Below are 14,877 nucleotides of genomic sequence, written 5' to 3' on the forward strand. Positions count from 1 at the left end.
GCTTTGCAGGGTTTGACACGAACAGCACTGTGGGAGGCCTCCAAGGAAAGTCTAGGCGCTGCACAAGCAACCTTGTTGATTTAGTATCAAAGATGACTTTCTGCTCAAAGGCAGCACTGAACCCCTGTCCAAATCAGCATGGGTCAGTGTGCTGGACAGGTGGGGGTGCTGTCTTACCAGGGATGCCAGTATGATGTTTGCGTATCATGGTATGAAGCAACACCTGCCACGTGCAGAGTTGAGAGAAACCTCCTGCTACTCTCTCCAGAAATGCACACACCAGTTCCATGCACATTTCCTACTGCCTACTATCACCCTCTTCCTGTGCCCTACCCCCACCCTGACATGGCAGAGCAGTTCCGGGAGATGGAAGGGCGGAGGAAACGAAGGAGGCTGCACGTTGTTTTTTGACCTTATAACACAGGGCACAAGAGAACAGCTTTATAGGGGCTCTAGATTTGCTCGAATCTCTCTGAACTCACGCCTCAACCCAGCCTTCGTATCATAATTTTGCCTCTCTCCATTTACAGACTGAAGCATCCATCTCCTCCATTCTTCAACCACTTACCTAGCTGCAGCTTTGAACTTCTCCAAGAACTGAAGTCGCAAGCTCTCATGGCCTGGGAGGTCAATCAGCGTCACACTAGAGCCCTGTAAATGGACCAGAAGCAGTAACAGTTCCATCAATATTTAATCCACAAATATGCATGATCATGCAGGCCTGGGTAATAAAATATGTAAACACAAGACACACGACAGTTCATCTTCTACAGCCAGACATGGCCTGCATGGCAAACAAGACTGCTTTGTAGTTCCCCAGCCCCTTTTGGTATCATCATTTCTCCTACAGCATATGTGTCCCAAATCTCCCACTTATTTGCTGTTGATAGGCAGCCTCTATACATGAGTGTAAGAGGCCCCCATACCACCATCACAACTATCTCTCTCCTAGGCCAAGCTCCAGGCTGATTTAAACTGCTAGTTGAACCTTTCCCCACACACTTCATACGTTCTCAAGCATGGTCATGTTTTGTGTTGCTACAACTAGTTACAAGTAAGGCTAAGAGTACGCAAAAAGAAAAGGAGGACTTGTGGCACCTTAGAGACTAACAAATTTATTTGAGCATGAGCTTTCGTGAGCTACAGCTCACTTCATCGGATGCCACAAGTACTCCTTTTCTTTTTGCGAATACAGACTAACACGGCTGCTACTCTGAAGATACGATGAGCCAAAGAAACTAAAAATATAAACTGACAATGGAATGAAACCCACTTGAGCTTCTCACACCTCCATTCCCTCTTTGCCCTTCCATCACGGATTTGTCCCAGCCCCTCTAGAAAGATTCTACTCCAGGTTAAGACCAACCGAGTGAAATTTTCGGCAGACTGGTTCCAGTTTTGGCAAAACTTGGAGGAGGAGATACCAAATCAGATTGATAGCTTCCGCTTAACTACTGCGGAGACTAGTGCCTCTCTCTGCAGAATCTGACTGTAATCAGCTGTAAATTCTAAGGCCACCAACTCACAACCAAACTCATCACATCCCAAGACTTTTATGCAAAATCCAAACCAGTGTCTGCTTACCTTGTCATTACTGACTCTGTAAACAGCAGAGCTATCAGTTATGGAGGTCTGGGTGTTTCGGTAAGTGCCTGTTAACAGCTATTAAAAATAAAACAAGACAGAGGAAAATCAATCCTATTTCCAGGCTTCAGAGAAAATGGTTTTTCTACTCAGTGAAATTTCAGCAAAATGATGGAATTGTCTGTTTTAGGAAATGTTACACTGATTGTTTCCTATCATTCCAGGAACCGCCCAATCAATTAACATTGGCTGGCTTCATCTCCATGGAACACTTCCATCCCCCCAAATGAATGGCTCCAACACCAAGCCTAATTCAAAGCTGCCATTAATGCTTAATCACAGTCCAGAATGACATGCAATTACAATGCTGTAGGCAGTTTCTTCTCAAGAAAACACTAAACATTCTTTGCTCTGTATCCCAGCAGCCTTACTGGAAACAGAATAGGGACACTGAAGACTACCCAAGCAAACAAAAAGCAGCGTGTTGAGCTATAATTAACTTTTACTTATGTATGAACCAGTTGTTTAATCAGCCTGATTTCTAAAATCAGGGATGAAACAACATTTAGAACAAGGTAATGGAAATACAGGAATATATAAAGAGATTAACTTAGTTTTGAAACTTCTTTTAACAAAAGAATAAAATATCATAGGTCTGATATTTGGCCCACTTTATAATCAAACTGATTGGGAAAGTGTGACAGATTTAAATACATGTTTTAAAAAGGCATTTACAAAGTCATCATCATTTCCAGTTCTTTTCAAAACTGAATAAATAATGTACCAATTAGATAAAAAATAGGTTTTCTAATCTTCATGTTTCAAGGAGCATTTTGCAAACAAGAGGGAATAAAACAAAGTGCACCAGATCCTGCTTATTAGCAACCCCTCAGTAGCATGCAAAAAGTTGCCATTATACAGCAGTTGCCAGTAAGTGGAAGGCACGTTTGCAGGGCTGCAACCAGGGTAGGAAACGCTGGCCTGCGACTTGTAGGGCTGCAGCCAAGGAAATGTACCTGCAGGCAGCAGGGCTGCAGCCCAGATGCTGGGACTTCTACAGTGAGTAGAGGCAGTGGGAATCCACAGAGCAGCACAGTACCTCAACTCTCCAGGGATTGCCAGTGCTTTCTTCCCTGAAGCCTTCCTCCTAAAAAACTGTCCTTAATAAATGGCATGCCATTGCCAATATCTGAATCCCAGTAACCTTAAAGTCAATGCAACAGGGCTGATTCCCAACAAAATGATGTTATTAACTGGAAGTTAACATCCAGGTTTCTATTAAGCAGAATCTACTATACTTGCAAGTTTTAATTTAAAGAGAATTCTCCCCTTCCACAAATGCACCCAAACAGCCCATTAAAGGTTTGAAATGAAGAGAACGAGCCACTCAGCTTTCATTCGCCTTGAAAATCTCAGTGGCAGAAGTACTATAAAACACACAAGACCTTACTTACTCGGACAAACAGCAGTGTTTTTCCTGAATCACAAAGGCCTACCAGAAGCACCGTCCTCCGGCTGCTCTTCCTGCCCTGAATAAGTTTCCAAACCACTGTGGAAAGAGAAAAAATTATAGGATACCAGCATATGGCCAAGCATGCATCCGTACAAACAAATTTTGGATCTGTAATTCATCATTGGTGGAAGTACTAGTCTAGATACAGCTCAGATATCTTACCCCTTTTCATCTAACCTTGCTCTGAGCATTATGGAGGTGCCATAGCATCTTCACAGGTAAGCTGGCTTTGAATTTCTTACTGACGAGGTTTAATACTACCTGTTATAGATGAACAATTAATTAGCTAGAGTTAAAATTAAATAATACTCCCTTTAATTTCGCAAGTCCCACCATTTTTTCTCTAAATCTCTCTAGCTAACAAATGGTTCATACTAGCTTTTCTAAATTTTCCATATAGCCAAACTTCACTGAAAACTCATGGACCACATCCGAGAATATTCAGCTGCAACAGAGCAAAGTTGACCAGGGATCCTAGTTTTCCATGATACAAAACCCCAAATTCTCCAATAATAAAAACAACAAAAATCTGCGTTTTTCCACAATTAAAATGAAACGCTGAACTTTAGTTTCCTGAGCCGATATATATACACGTATCAGTTTGAACACGTTTTATTGATATACAATAGAACCCCTTTTATCCACGCCTCCTTTATCTGGCTCTTCATATTAAGCGAGCCATCACTCACCAGGGGCTGACTGCCTGAACTCCCACCTCATCTTAAAATAAGGGATAGAAAGCTCTTTGCCAATTCTCCCGATTAGCCCAATTTCTGATTATCTGATCTGGCCCCAGTCCTAATTAGATCGGATAAATGGGGTTCCGCTGTAAATTAAAAGCGCATTCAAAAACAAACCACAGGAGGGGGTGGTTGTGCGCACTGAATTTGTGACGCTGGTACTTTCAGTAAGTTAGGGGGCTGGGGTACCGGGCCGGGGAGGTAGGCCGGCCAGGCGGCCTGTCGGGGCGGCAGGGGGAAGGCAGGCCGGGCCGCGCAGGACGTCCGGGGTACCGGCAGGGGAAGGCGGGCCGGGTAGGGAGTCGGGGAACCGGGCCGGGGTATCAGGCCGCGGTCACTCACGCAGGGTCAGGGCCACGGCCAGCAGCGCCAGTAGCACCGAGAGCAGGGTCGCGTCCGGCCCCCGCAGCTCCCGCCGCAGCGAGTCCAGGTAGGGCTGCAGCCCGCTTCGCTGGTCGCCCTCCAGCGCCATCCCCTGCCCCGCGCTGAGAGCCACGTGTCCCTAGTCATGGCCTGCGCCGTGCAGATGCATCATGGAAAACGTAGTTTCCGGGTCGCAACCGCCGACAGTCTCGCCACAAGGGCTCTCGGGAATTGTGGTCCTTTAGGGCCTTCTCTGGAGAGCCTCCGGGGAGTTCTCTTTTTAGCCCTCTCCTGGCCTGGAGGGCGGTGCCCTGAGCCGGGGCCCCACAGAGTGTTGGTCCCTTCTACGGTTGCCTGGCCTGACCCAGTTTACCTCCCCACATTCCCCTGTGCAGGTCACAGGCAGAGAGGGTATCTTTCCAGGCCACTTCCACTCCTCTGAGCAGCCCAGGGCCCGTGTCGGGAGCCTCACTGTAGCGCCCATGGTGCCAGGGTTACCAGACGTCCGGGTTTCCCTGCACACGGCCTCTCCTCTGATCTCTGTCCTAGTGGATTTTTGAAATATACACGTCTGTGATTTTTCCTTTCTCCTCCTTTTTCCAACCTCAGTACTGGTAGAACTGCAAATCCCAGCATGCGTGTTTACCGGAGGCCGCCCTTACTTCTGCGCTGCTGCTGGCGGCAGCACTGCCTTCAGAACTGGGCGGCTGGAGAGCAGCGGCTGTGGGCCGGGATTGACTGCCTGAGAAAAGGTACATTTAAATTTGATTTTCATTTGTTTTTGAGGTCATCACACTTGTTATTTATAAATATTCGATATTCAAATTAGAAAGGAACTACTGTAGAAACTATACTCCCCCTCCACCCAGCAGTGTCCTCTATTTGGGAACTTAAAATATGGTAATCCTACATGGCGTGAGGGCCCAGCCCTCCTCCCATGGAGCTCGTTGCACTGTGGGCCGTAGTCCGACTCTGCCAGGAGCCCAGCGCCATAGGTGGCTTTGCTAAGTGCAGTCACTCAGCAGTCTGCAAGCAATTGCTGCCAGACAGTCTGTAAAACTTTTAACAGCGACTTCTCTTTTTGTACCAGGGTCACTGGCAGTCATGCCTACCTCCTGCTCCCATGTAGGACAACCAGCATCGCCACCACATCAGGATTTTTCAATTTATAACGCCAAATAGTTCCAGACCATAGTGGGCCATTTCCCAAAGGCTTGACAAGATAGCAGTTCATGGATCACCACCAGAGTGACGTGCATGAGTTCCACAGCTAAACAGGCAGTTATATGGAGCACCATGGGAGAAAGGAATCCGCCTGCTGCTGTGTTCTTGAATTCTACATATTACATAGTATATTCCGTACAAAAAATGGCATTAAGAGAAAATTATTAGCGTTGCAAAGTCAAGTACTCAAAGGTTAGGAAAGGTCAGGATTAAGGCTGCTTGGCAACTTGAATTGTGCCCCCTTGCGTATGTACATTATATTGTCTCTAATTACATGAGTATATACAGTAATATATTTTCCACAGGGCCACTACTAAATTGCCAGATATGTAATGAATTTTTGGATATAAATAATCCATTTGAAATTACTCACATTTGATGGTACTGTTTTTTACACATAGGGCTTGCTCCTCTAAAAATAACAACTCAGCAAGCTGCTGCTAATAGAAGCTAAAATCATTAAGTACGGCTAAGATGTAAATTAGCAAAGCAGAGGCTACTCCCCATGTTTGCTCTCCAGCTCACTAACCCCTGTTCTCTCCATATTCAAACCAATAGTTTTCTTAATAAATATGTACATGGAGAGCTACAGCAAACAAGGGGTCCAAGTTACAAGCCTACTTCTGTTTCCAGTCAAGCAACTGCTGTACTCGAGTCAAGTGAGAGAGGTCCACGCAGTTAAAGCAGGGGTGGGCAAACTTTTTGGCCCGAGGGCCACAATGGGGTGCGAAACTGTGTGGAGGGCTGGGTAGGGAAGGCTGTGCCTCCCCAAACAGCCTGGCCCCCACCCACTTCCCGCCTCCTGACTGCCCCCCTCAGAATCCCCGACCCATCCAACCCCCGCTACTCCCTGTCCCCTGACTGCCCCGACCTCTATCCACACCACTGCCCACTGACAGGCCCCCCGGGACTCCCACGCCCTATCCAACGCCTATTCCCCATCCCGTGACCGCCCCCACCCCGAACCTCTGCCCCATCCAACCACCCCCTGCTCCCTGTCCCCTGACTGTTCCCCAGGACTCTCTGCTCCTTATCCAACCCCCCTCCTCCCCGTTCCCTTACCAGGCCACTCAGAGCAGCAGGAGCTCACAGCCCCGCCGCCCAGACGGAGCCAGCCACACTCCCCGCACAGCGGCGTAGCTACAGGGGACAGCAGGGGAGGGGCCGGGGGCTAGCCTCCCCAGCCAGGAGCTCAAGGGCCAGGCAGGACGGTCCCTTGGACCAGATGTGGCCCGCGGGCTGTAGTTTGCCCACCTCTGAGTTAAAGCATCACGCGCTACTAATAAGATAAAAAGTGCCTGTCTGAGAATACACAGAGGCCTGAAAACATGCTGTCACTCTGCAAAGTAAAAACTGGCCACTTATGGTCTGATTTCAGTATTACTGACCTCAAAGCTTTCAAAAATGATGAGGCAGGGCCCTCCAAAAATCATGGAATGGGCTTAAAAATCTTGAGGTTTTTTTAAATAATAAATTATGGATTCTTTTTCTATGCCTTCTTTTGCACAGGCTTTAAAAGGCACACCTAAGCTTTTTCAAGTTTTTCTCTGCAAACATCAGACCTATACATTTTCTTTTTTTGTTAATGAAAGTTGAGGTTACTCTTCACACAGTCTCTTGACTGCAGCGGTTTGGGCTTTGGGGAAAACTCCAGCCAATCACAAGCGTTAGCAACACTGGCCCAGATCAGTGGAGACAACCAGGACATAAGATCCCTAAAAAAATCCCAAACTAGTGTTTAAATAATCCAAAGGGAACTCTGAAACTGAAGCCCCTGAATCAAATATCCTGTACTTTAAGAGCACTGCTATAAATTACAGATCAGCATCCTTGCTCAGCAAGTTAGCTTAACCTGACTGCACTTTGTAAGCCCCTTCAGGATTCAGCCTGAAGCAAGCTGGGCTGCACTAGAAATAACAAGTGTGCCACCCAGGGCAGGTGGAGGGTCCAGGGCTCCCCACAGTGGCCCAGTCTCCCTGGGTGGCTCTTACCATGGCCCCACTCTAGCTTCTGGCCTGGCCAGTGGGTGGGGCCTATGGGGAAGAGGAGGAGCAGGGGTGAGACTGGTGCTGCCTCTGAGCCTTAGACAGGTGCAGAGCTGGGACAAATACTGTCCTGGAGTCATTCAGACCAGGACTTGAACTCTGGATTTTGAGACTGTCCCACCCAATTCGGGTCACCCTAAGCAGGTATGACCCTTAAATTTAATGGCTGTAAGCTGACTGGCCAATAGATATGCTAAGCAGGTTGGCTGGAGCTGGGAGAAGATACTTCCTCCTACTTGTCTGCAGTGTTACTACCTCACACAACTTTTCACAAGTGAACCAGATTTTGGGAGGGCTTGGGCCCAGTCTGATGCTAAGAAGCCACAGCACCCTAGCAAATCTTAGCCCTGTGATTGGTGCCTGCCCCACTTGCCCATGCATCAGAACAACCAATCAGAGCTGCTGCAAGAAGGGGTTGGCTAATGTTCTCCTAGATTGGGGTGGGCAAACTTTTTGGCCCTAGGGCCACATTGGGTACAGAAATTGTGTGGAGGGCTGGGTAGAGAAGCCTGGGGGAGGCTATGCCTCCCTAAACAGTGAGGCATAGCCTGGCCCCTGCCCCCTATCCAGCCCCCCGGAACCCCCCCCATCCAGCCCCCCCGACTGCTCCCCGGGACTCCCACATCCTATCCAAACAGCCCTGCTCTCTGCCTCCTGACCATCCCCCCAGGACACCCATCCCCTATCCAATCCCCCCTGCTCCCTACCCCCTGACCACCCCGTGGGCCCTCCCTGTCCCCTATCCAACCCTCCCTGCTCTCTCCACCACACGTTACCTGTGGGGTGGCGGAACAGGGGGCTCAGTCCTTTCCCCATGTGTTTCCCCTGTTCGTTCGGCTGCTCTCCCTGGCAGTTCAGCAGGCCTCGCTCCCTGTCTGGGCTTGGCTGCTGGGGACAGGGGCCAAGAATGCTGGGGGTGGAGGGGGGCCCTGGCTTGCTCTGACCCTGTCCCCGGCAGCGGGGCCCAGGCCCCTTGACCGCCCCCCTGCAACCGCCCCTGCTCCCCTCCCCTTGACCACGCCACCCAGGAGCACCATGTCTGACGGCGCGATAGCCATGCCGTGCAGCTGGAGCTGCAGCCACACTGCCCAGGCGCTGGGGCAACTGTGACTCTGAGGGAGGCAGGGAGGGAGGGAGCAGCAGGGGAGGGGCCAGAGGGAAGGGTCCTGTGGGCCGGATCGCGGGCTGTAGTTTGCCCCCCTCTTTCCTAGATGGAGCCTTCTCCCCACAGCTCGACTCTGACTTGGGTCAGTTTATCCCCTTGCTCTCTCCTCTGTGTCTCCCCCACTCTTCCTCCACTGTGAGTCCTTTTAAAACTCCTGCTTTGCATCTCTGTCATAGTCTGGTTGGGGAATTTTCCACTCTCTCCACTTCGCTGCCACCCTGTAAGCACAGTTCTGCCAGTGCCAACCTCAAGAGATCAAAAATCATGTCAGACCCTCCTCCCCAAAGTCACCAGACTGGCCCCCAAATCATGAGATTTCTTTTACAAGATGATTTTGGGTTTTGGTCTGTCTTTTGGTTTGTGAATTTCTCCCACCCATCCCCAGGGTGGGCTGCCCCATCTCCTATCTGCATTGGGTGAAGGGAGTCTGGGCTCTGCTGCAGATGCTCTCGCCCCACATCTGCCCAACAATTAACCTTGCCCACAACCTCCAAATCAATCTTGTCCTCCAAGTCCCCCAGGGGGTAGGGAGGAGGGAGTGGCCCTAACGGGCTGGGTTCTTTCTGTTCCCTTCTTCCCCCCTACCCCCGAGAATAGTGTCAGCTCCTGGGGTGGAGAAGTGCACTGCAGCAGAAGGATCCTGGACGGCCGTGGTGGGCTCTGATTCTAGCTCCCAGCTCTGGAGTGATGAGAAAACTGAGGTAGGGAAATGTGTGTAGGCTTTACTTTGTATAGATCTCTGTATTTCTTGTATGATTGAGTAAGGAGCAAAGAGTCCTGTCTGTGTGTTTCATGCATTGCACTATTCACGTAGCCCCTTGAAGAAGTAAACTGTAATCCAGAAGGCTCATACCATTGGATGGAGTTCTGGGAGAGAGCGGGTTGAAGCTGTTGAGGAGCCTGAGGGGTCAGTACCCACCGGGCAGTTGGACTGTGCAGTCTCAGCCCTCAGGAGGGGGTGCTAGATAGAGGATCGGCATCTCAAGAGTGTGCCTAGGGACCTGAAGATAGGGGCAGTGCCTGGGCTCTGTTCCAACTCTGGAGGCTGAAAGCACTCAGGGATTCGGTTGCTAGATCCCCACACAGCAGTCTGGGAGTAGCCAAGAGGGGCACTTGACTGGAGCTATGAGAGGCTGGTCAGACCATGCATTCTCTGAGAGAGTTGGTATGTCAATACTTTGGAGATTTTAGCTGGTTGGATACAATTGACCTTCTGGAAAAGCACACAATCAAAATTTTCCATGCAGTGAACTATGTTTATTTGCTGCTTACAGGTGCCAACCTATTGCATCAGAAATGCTGGTCATGAAGCATTAATGGAAATTGCAGCTCAACATTTCTGACTGGTTCCACTTGGTATCTAAGGTTTAGTGCTGAATAAGCTCTATTGGTTTGGGTTATTCTGGGTATGTATTATTTGTTACCAGAGCAGCTGTATAGATGCCTTGTTCATGCTATCAAAGAAATATGATAGCACACCACACACTCTGAAAAATAAATATGTACATTTCTGTGAGGCCGTGTTTGTATTTGAAAGCATTCTGTAATAGTTGAGATTCTGCAAATGCAAAGAAGAACTTCAAACTAAATCACAGCAAGCCCAATGTTAGACTCTGAGATTTTATTTCTTGCTCTGGTGACATCAGGGAGTCATAAATGTCATGAAAACAGGCTAGACACCTCTTTGGTGGTGAGTTAAAAGGGGGGAAAGAAACAGCAGCAGTGGGACCCCAGCTAGCTAGAGGTCAGTGCTGAGAATGCTGCAAGGAATGAAGCTTCCAGATTTTTCCTCCCATGGTGAGGAGCTCCCGTTAATCTGATCAGTTCAAGTCACTGAAGCTGCAGACCTGGAGGAGTTCTGTAAGGGGAAGAGAACAGGCAGATTCAGATATTGCTGGCAGCTTGCTTAAACAGAAAATAAATACATCTCACATCCTACCAGCACAGATAACACTACAGTAACAATCTCTCATGTGGAAAACATACCCTAGGTTTACATGCACAAAGTGCTACAAAGAGCTCTCCCAACCCAGTCCCGACAGGAGTTCACTGTTGGGAATGGATCAGGGGCAGGCTGCTCAGAGCTACTCTGGCCATGTGTTCTCCAAGCACGAAGCACCATAGGAAATGGGGCAGGAGCACTGGCTGGCTGGAGAGCTCACAGCAATATATTGTTTCCAGCTCTCTCTGGAAAACCGTTCCAGTTGGGGAATAAACTTTTTCATAATAAGTGGCCAGTGGACTGGACGGGCTCAAGGGACTTGTAAGAGGATTCTTGGGCACTGGTTCAAATCTGTGCCAGGTCAGCAGGGGCCAAGAGTCGCTACCATTCACTGAGCGGACAGTGGACTGTGTGAAACGAACTGGTGATCTCAGGCTAGATTCTTAGTGGACACGAGTCCACATCACAAAAGCTACCTTCCTTTCTTGGCTTCTCCTCTAATTTCCCTTTTTGTTGGCAATCTCAGAGGAGAGGCCAAGTACTGAATGGACGTGAAAAAGGAACTCGTCCTCTCTTCTCCTAAGACATAGTTTCTACAGAACAGGATTGAGCACATTGGCAGGGCAGGGAAGGTTGCATCACCACTTCTCATACTGTACCTATACTAGAGATAAATAACAGACCTTGGTGTCTGGTGATACCAATCCAGCATGGTTCAACTAAACATTTTTACACGAAAAAAGATCTATTGATATCTTCATAAGTTGTTGCTTTCATTTTGCTTGGAAAACTGGACTGGGCAGTGACAGACATAACTCCCTCGAGCCCCAACTCCCCATGATCTTCATGTCTGTGTAGCAGAGAGATGCAGTTCATCTATTTCTCATCTGAGTTTGTTACAGTTACCTGATGGTGAGCACTGATTGAGACTAGAGACAGAATCAAAGTATTCTTTTCCCAGGTACTGCTCATAGGTTATTCCACTGGGGAGTTGAATCAGGCACGTGGTGGAATCCTTGAATAAAAGGTCCTTGGTTTCAGACTGAAACATCTGGAAGATATCTGTCTGAGATCCATTGCTTCCATACAATGCCTGAAATACAGGAGTGAATGGGTAAATGGACATAGATGAAAGCAAAGACTCAGCCTCATGCAAAGTCAGATCATCTGTAGGGTGCAAAGCTGGAGAAAAAGTTCTCTCACCATCAACAGAACAATGTAAAAAAAAAATGTTTGCATACACTCCCAAAAGAACTTCCTTCTACAAGGATGGGAGGAGAGCAGAAGAATCCACAAAATCCAGTAGGGGCTTCACCATGCAGATTTACCTGGAAAGAGCTCAGATACCACAGTGTTGGGCAAGGTAGAAAACCCGAATACAGAGAGCAGGGACTGCAGTATGAAGCAGTGTACCACTACATGACTGATCTTAATCAGTTTTGGTCCTATAGAAATAGTGAAAGATCTCAAAATACATATTTTCCTCATGCAGAGGGTTGGATTCTCCGGTCTCACAAGTTCACTTTGAGGCTCAGCTTAAGGTGGCCAGAGCTTCCCATAGGACAATTTCTCTTGTATACCAGGTGTGACGTTGCACCCCATAATGCTTTATAGAAATATGCTTATGAGTGTAAATATGACATAACAGGAATATGTTTTATGCTAGATATGCCATGTAACATATCTTTGCAAAGGTTATGTTCTACTGAATGTATTCATCCTATTTGTATGCATGTATCATTTTTATATCTGAAGTTATAAGTGTTGGCTCTGTGCTTGTATTTAAAGTGTTTGCTGTAGGACGCACATAAGGCAGATTTGGTCAACATAGTGTGAAGGGGTTGCTCAAGTAATTGGGAGTACTTAGCTAACAATGGACCTGGAGAGACATCAGTCCACATCTGAGCTTTCCTGGGAATGTTCAAATTAACGTGTAAACAATGGCGTCGGCCTGTAAAGAACTGAGTTGTGCATGGACATGTGACTTGCCCATGTGACTCCAAAACGCCATCTTGTAGCTGTGATTCTTCACAGGAGAACACTAGGGGTTTCCATCCACAAGAGAGAGACTATATAAGGCCCTGGGAAACCCCTCCATTTTGTCTTCAGCTGGCTCAATGGATAGCCTCTCCACCCCAAAGAGATGCCTAAAAGAAACTGGAACATAGGACAGTAACTACAGGGTTGTGAGTGATTGCTGGACCCAGACTAGGAGCAAGTCTGTTAAAGAAGCTTATTGGAACATCTCTGAGGATGAGATTTACCTGCATTTATTTTCCTACCGTATTAGGCTTAGACTTGCATGTTTTTGTTTTATTTTGCTTGGTAATTTACTTCGTTCTGTCTGTTATTACTTGGAACCACGTAAATCCTACTTTTTATATTTAATAAAATCACATTTTACTTATTAATTAACCCAGAGCAAGTATTAATACCTGGGGGAGCAAACAGCTGTGCATATCTCTCTATCAGTGTTATAGAGGGCGAGCAATTTAGTAGTTTACCCTCTATAAGCTTTATACAGAGTAAAATGGATTTATTTGGGGTTTGGACCCCATTGAGAGCTGGGTATCTGGATGCTGGAGACAGGAGCACTTCTTAAGCTGTTTTCAGTTAAGCCTGCAGTTTTTAGGGGACGTGGTTCAGACCTGGGTCTGTGTTTGTAGCAGGCTAGCGTGTACCGAAGCCGGGCAGTGTACCGAAACTAGGCAGTGTACCGAAGTCCCAAGCTGCCAGGGGAAATAGGCTCGGGGTAGTCTCAACACATCAGGTGGCAGTCCTAAGGTGGTTTCTATGACCCAACCCGTCACAGCAGGAATCTCTGCCAGCAAAAGAGGAAGGTCCTGATCGCCTCTACTTTTCTTGCAATGGTATGAAAACTATTTGTGCATTTAGATTTCCAGTAGATGAGACAGAATATGGAAACAAGCTGCAACTGCGTGAAAAGTTTATATGGTTTGTGATGCCATAAAATATCTGACTTATGGCATCCTATGGGACTGGCACCAATGCCCACCAAAGTCAATGGGAGACCTTTCATTAAATGCAGTGGGCTGTTTGGATGAAAAAATTCAGTGTGATAGACTGCCCCTCTTCTATTTAATTTGTAGCAGGACGGTCATCCACTCTCATGAATCCAAACACTGATACAGCCAACTGTCTGGATTTGAACAGGGAGTTGGACGTGCTGATAAGAGTTTCTAACACTGGTTTGTGTCACTTAGAGTGAACCAATAACAGGTCATGCATAAGAGTGGAATATAAAAACAAGCTAAATAGATTTCTGCCCCAGTACTGACCTGTTGGGTTATCAGCATCTGACGGACAGCAGCTGCTCTGTCTGGCCGTGTGACCACAGCATGGGCAGGAACTAAAGCCAGGTGGCATTTCTTGTATTCAGTAGGAGAGGCGCGACTTCCATCCAGGCACAGCAACTCGAATTGATTGCTTTTCAGCCCCTTTGCCCACTCAGCAGCATTATGTCCTTGAAAGAGAATTAGATGGAGGCTCTAGAGCTGTTTGACAGCACCAGGCTTTACTCTGAGTGTGGCTGCCCACGGGGGGTATCACTGGGAATGTCTGTGTGTGCTTGTACTTGGATACATGCACGTGTCTAGGAGATGTACTGACTAGAGCTCAGCAGGGAGCGGCTGGTGTGGGGGAGACTGTCAGGGAAATCTGGAGGATTTATTCAGACGTCTTCTATTAATATTCATTCTACTAGAGGATGTGTCTAAATCCCCTAGGCTGGCTTGAAGACCATAGCCAGGACTTGTGAAAATGGGTATTGAACTCTCAGGTGTAGAGACAGTGACTGGCAGACTCTTTGACAGGCTGGCAGGAGCAAGAACCCTGCATGAAGCTGTTGAGTGGGAGTTGAGCTGACTGGGGCAGGGGTGGCTTTTTAATTCCACAAGGAACGAAGAGAAGGGGGATGAGCCTGTGGTCAGAGAACTAGGGACAGAGACAGCCTGTCCCTGCAGGAAGCCCTGGGACCAAACACTCTTGGGGAGAAAGCCTGGACTGGGGTTTCTGTTCTATGGTTGTTGTTTGAGTTACCAGTAAAGTCATACCCCAGGAAAGGGGTAAGACTGAACTCAGACAGAACAGGCAGGCTTTATCTGGAGCAGGGTGAGCATGCCATCTGCTCCCTGACACCAGAGTAAGGTGAGCAGGACTTGGGCCATAGACTGCAGTGACCAGCCACTGGAGTCTGAAGCTAGCACTAGTGTGCGTGCCCACCCAAATCTGCAAATTTCTATCCCGGAGCAGATAATGAGGCTTTGCCCTTCTATGACCTG

At 47.9% G+C, this 14,877-nt stretch overlaps 1 protein-coding gene across 1 annotated transcript in view; it reads right to left on the minus strand.

Moving 5' to 3' along the window:
• Positions 1-14,877, minus strand: part of LOC140916805 (ovotransferrin-like) — a 74,642-nt gene that overhangs the window by 32,847 nt on the left and 26,918 nt on the right. Inside the window, exons 15-22 of the mRNA XM_073358691.1 lie at positions 13,876-14,060; positions 11,483-11,669; positions 10,469-10,492; positions 8,514-8,581; positions 4,180-4,339; positions 3,039-3,133; positions 1,585-1,662; positions 569-651 (exon numbers count right to left, since the gene is read on the minus strand). Coding sequence (XP_073214792.1) covers positions 569-651; positions 1,585-1,662; positions 3,039-3,133; positions 4,180-4,339; positions 8,514-8,581; positions 10,469-10,492; positions 11,483-11,669; positions 13,876-14,060 — 880 coding nt within the window. The remainder of the gene's footprint in view (positions 1-568; positions 652-1,584; positions 1,663-3,038; positions 3,134-4,179; positions 4,340-8,513; positions 8,582-10,468; positions 10,493-11,482; positions 11,670-13,875; positions 14,061-14,877) is intronic.

This window comes from Lepidochelys kempii, chromosome 9, assembly GCF_965140265.1.
Source record: "Lepidochelys kempii isolate rLepKem1 chromosome 9, rLepKem1.hap2, whole genome shotgun sequence".
In the NCBI taxonomy this organism is placed as follows: Eukaryota; Metazoa; Chordata; order Testudines; family Cheloniidae; genus Lepidochelys; species Lepidochelys kempii.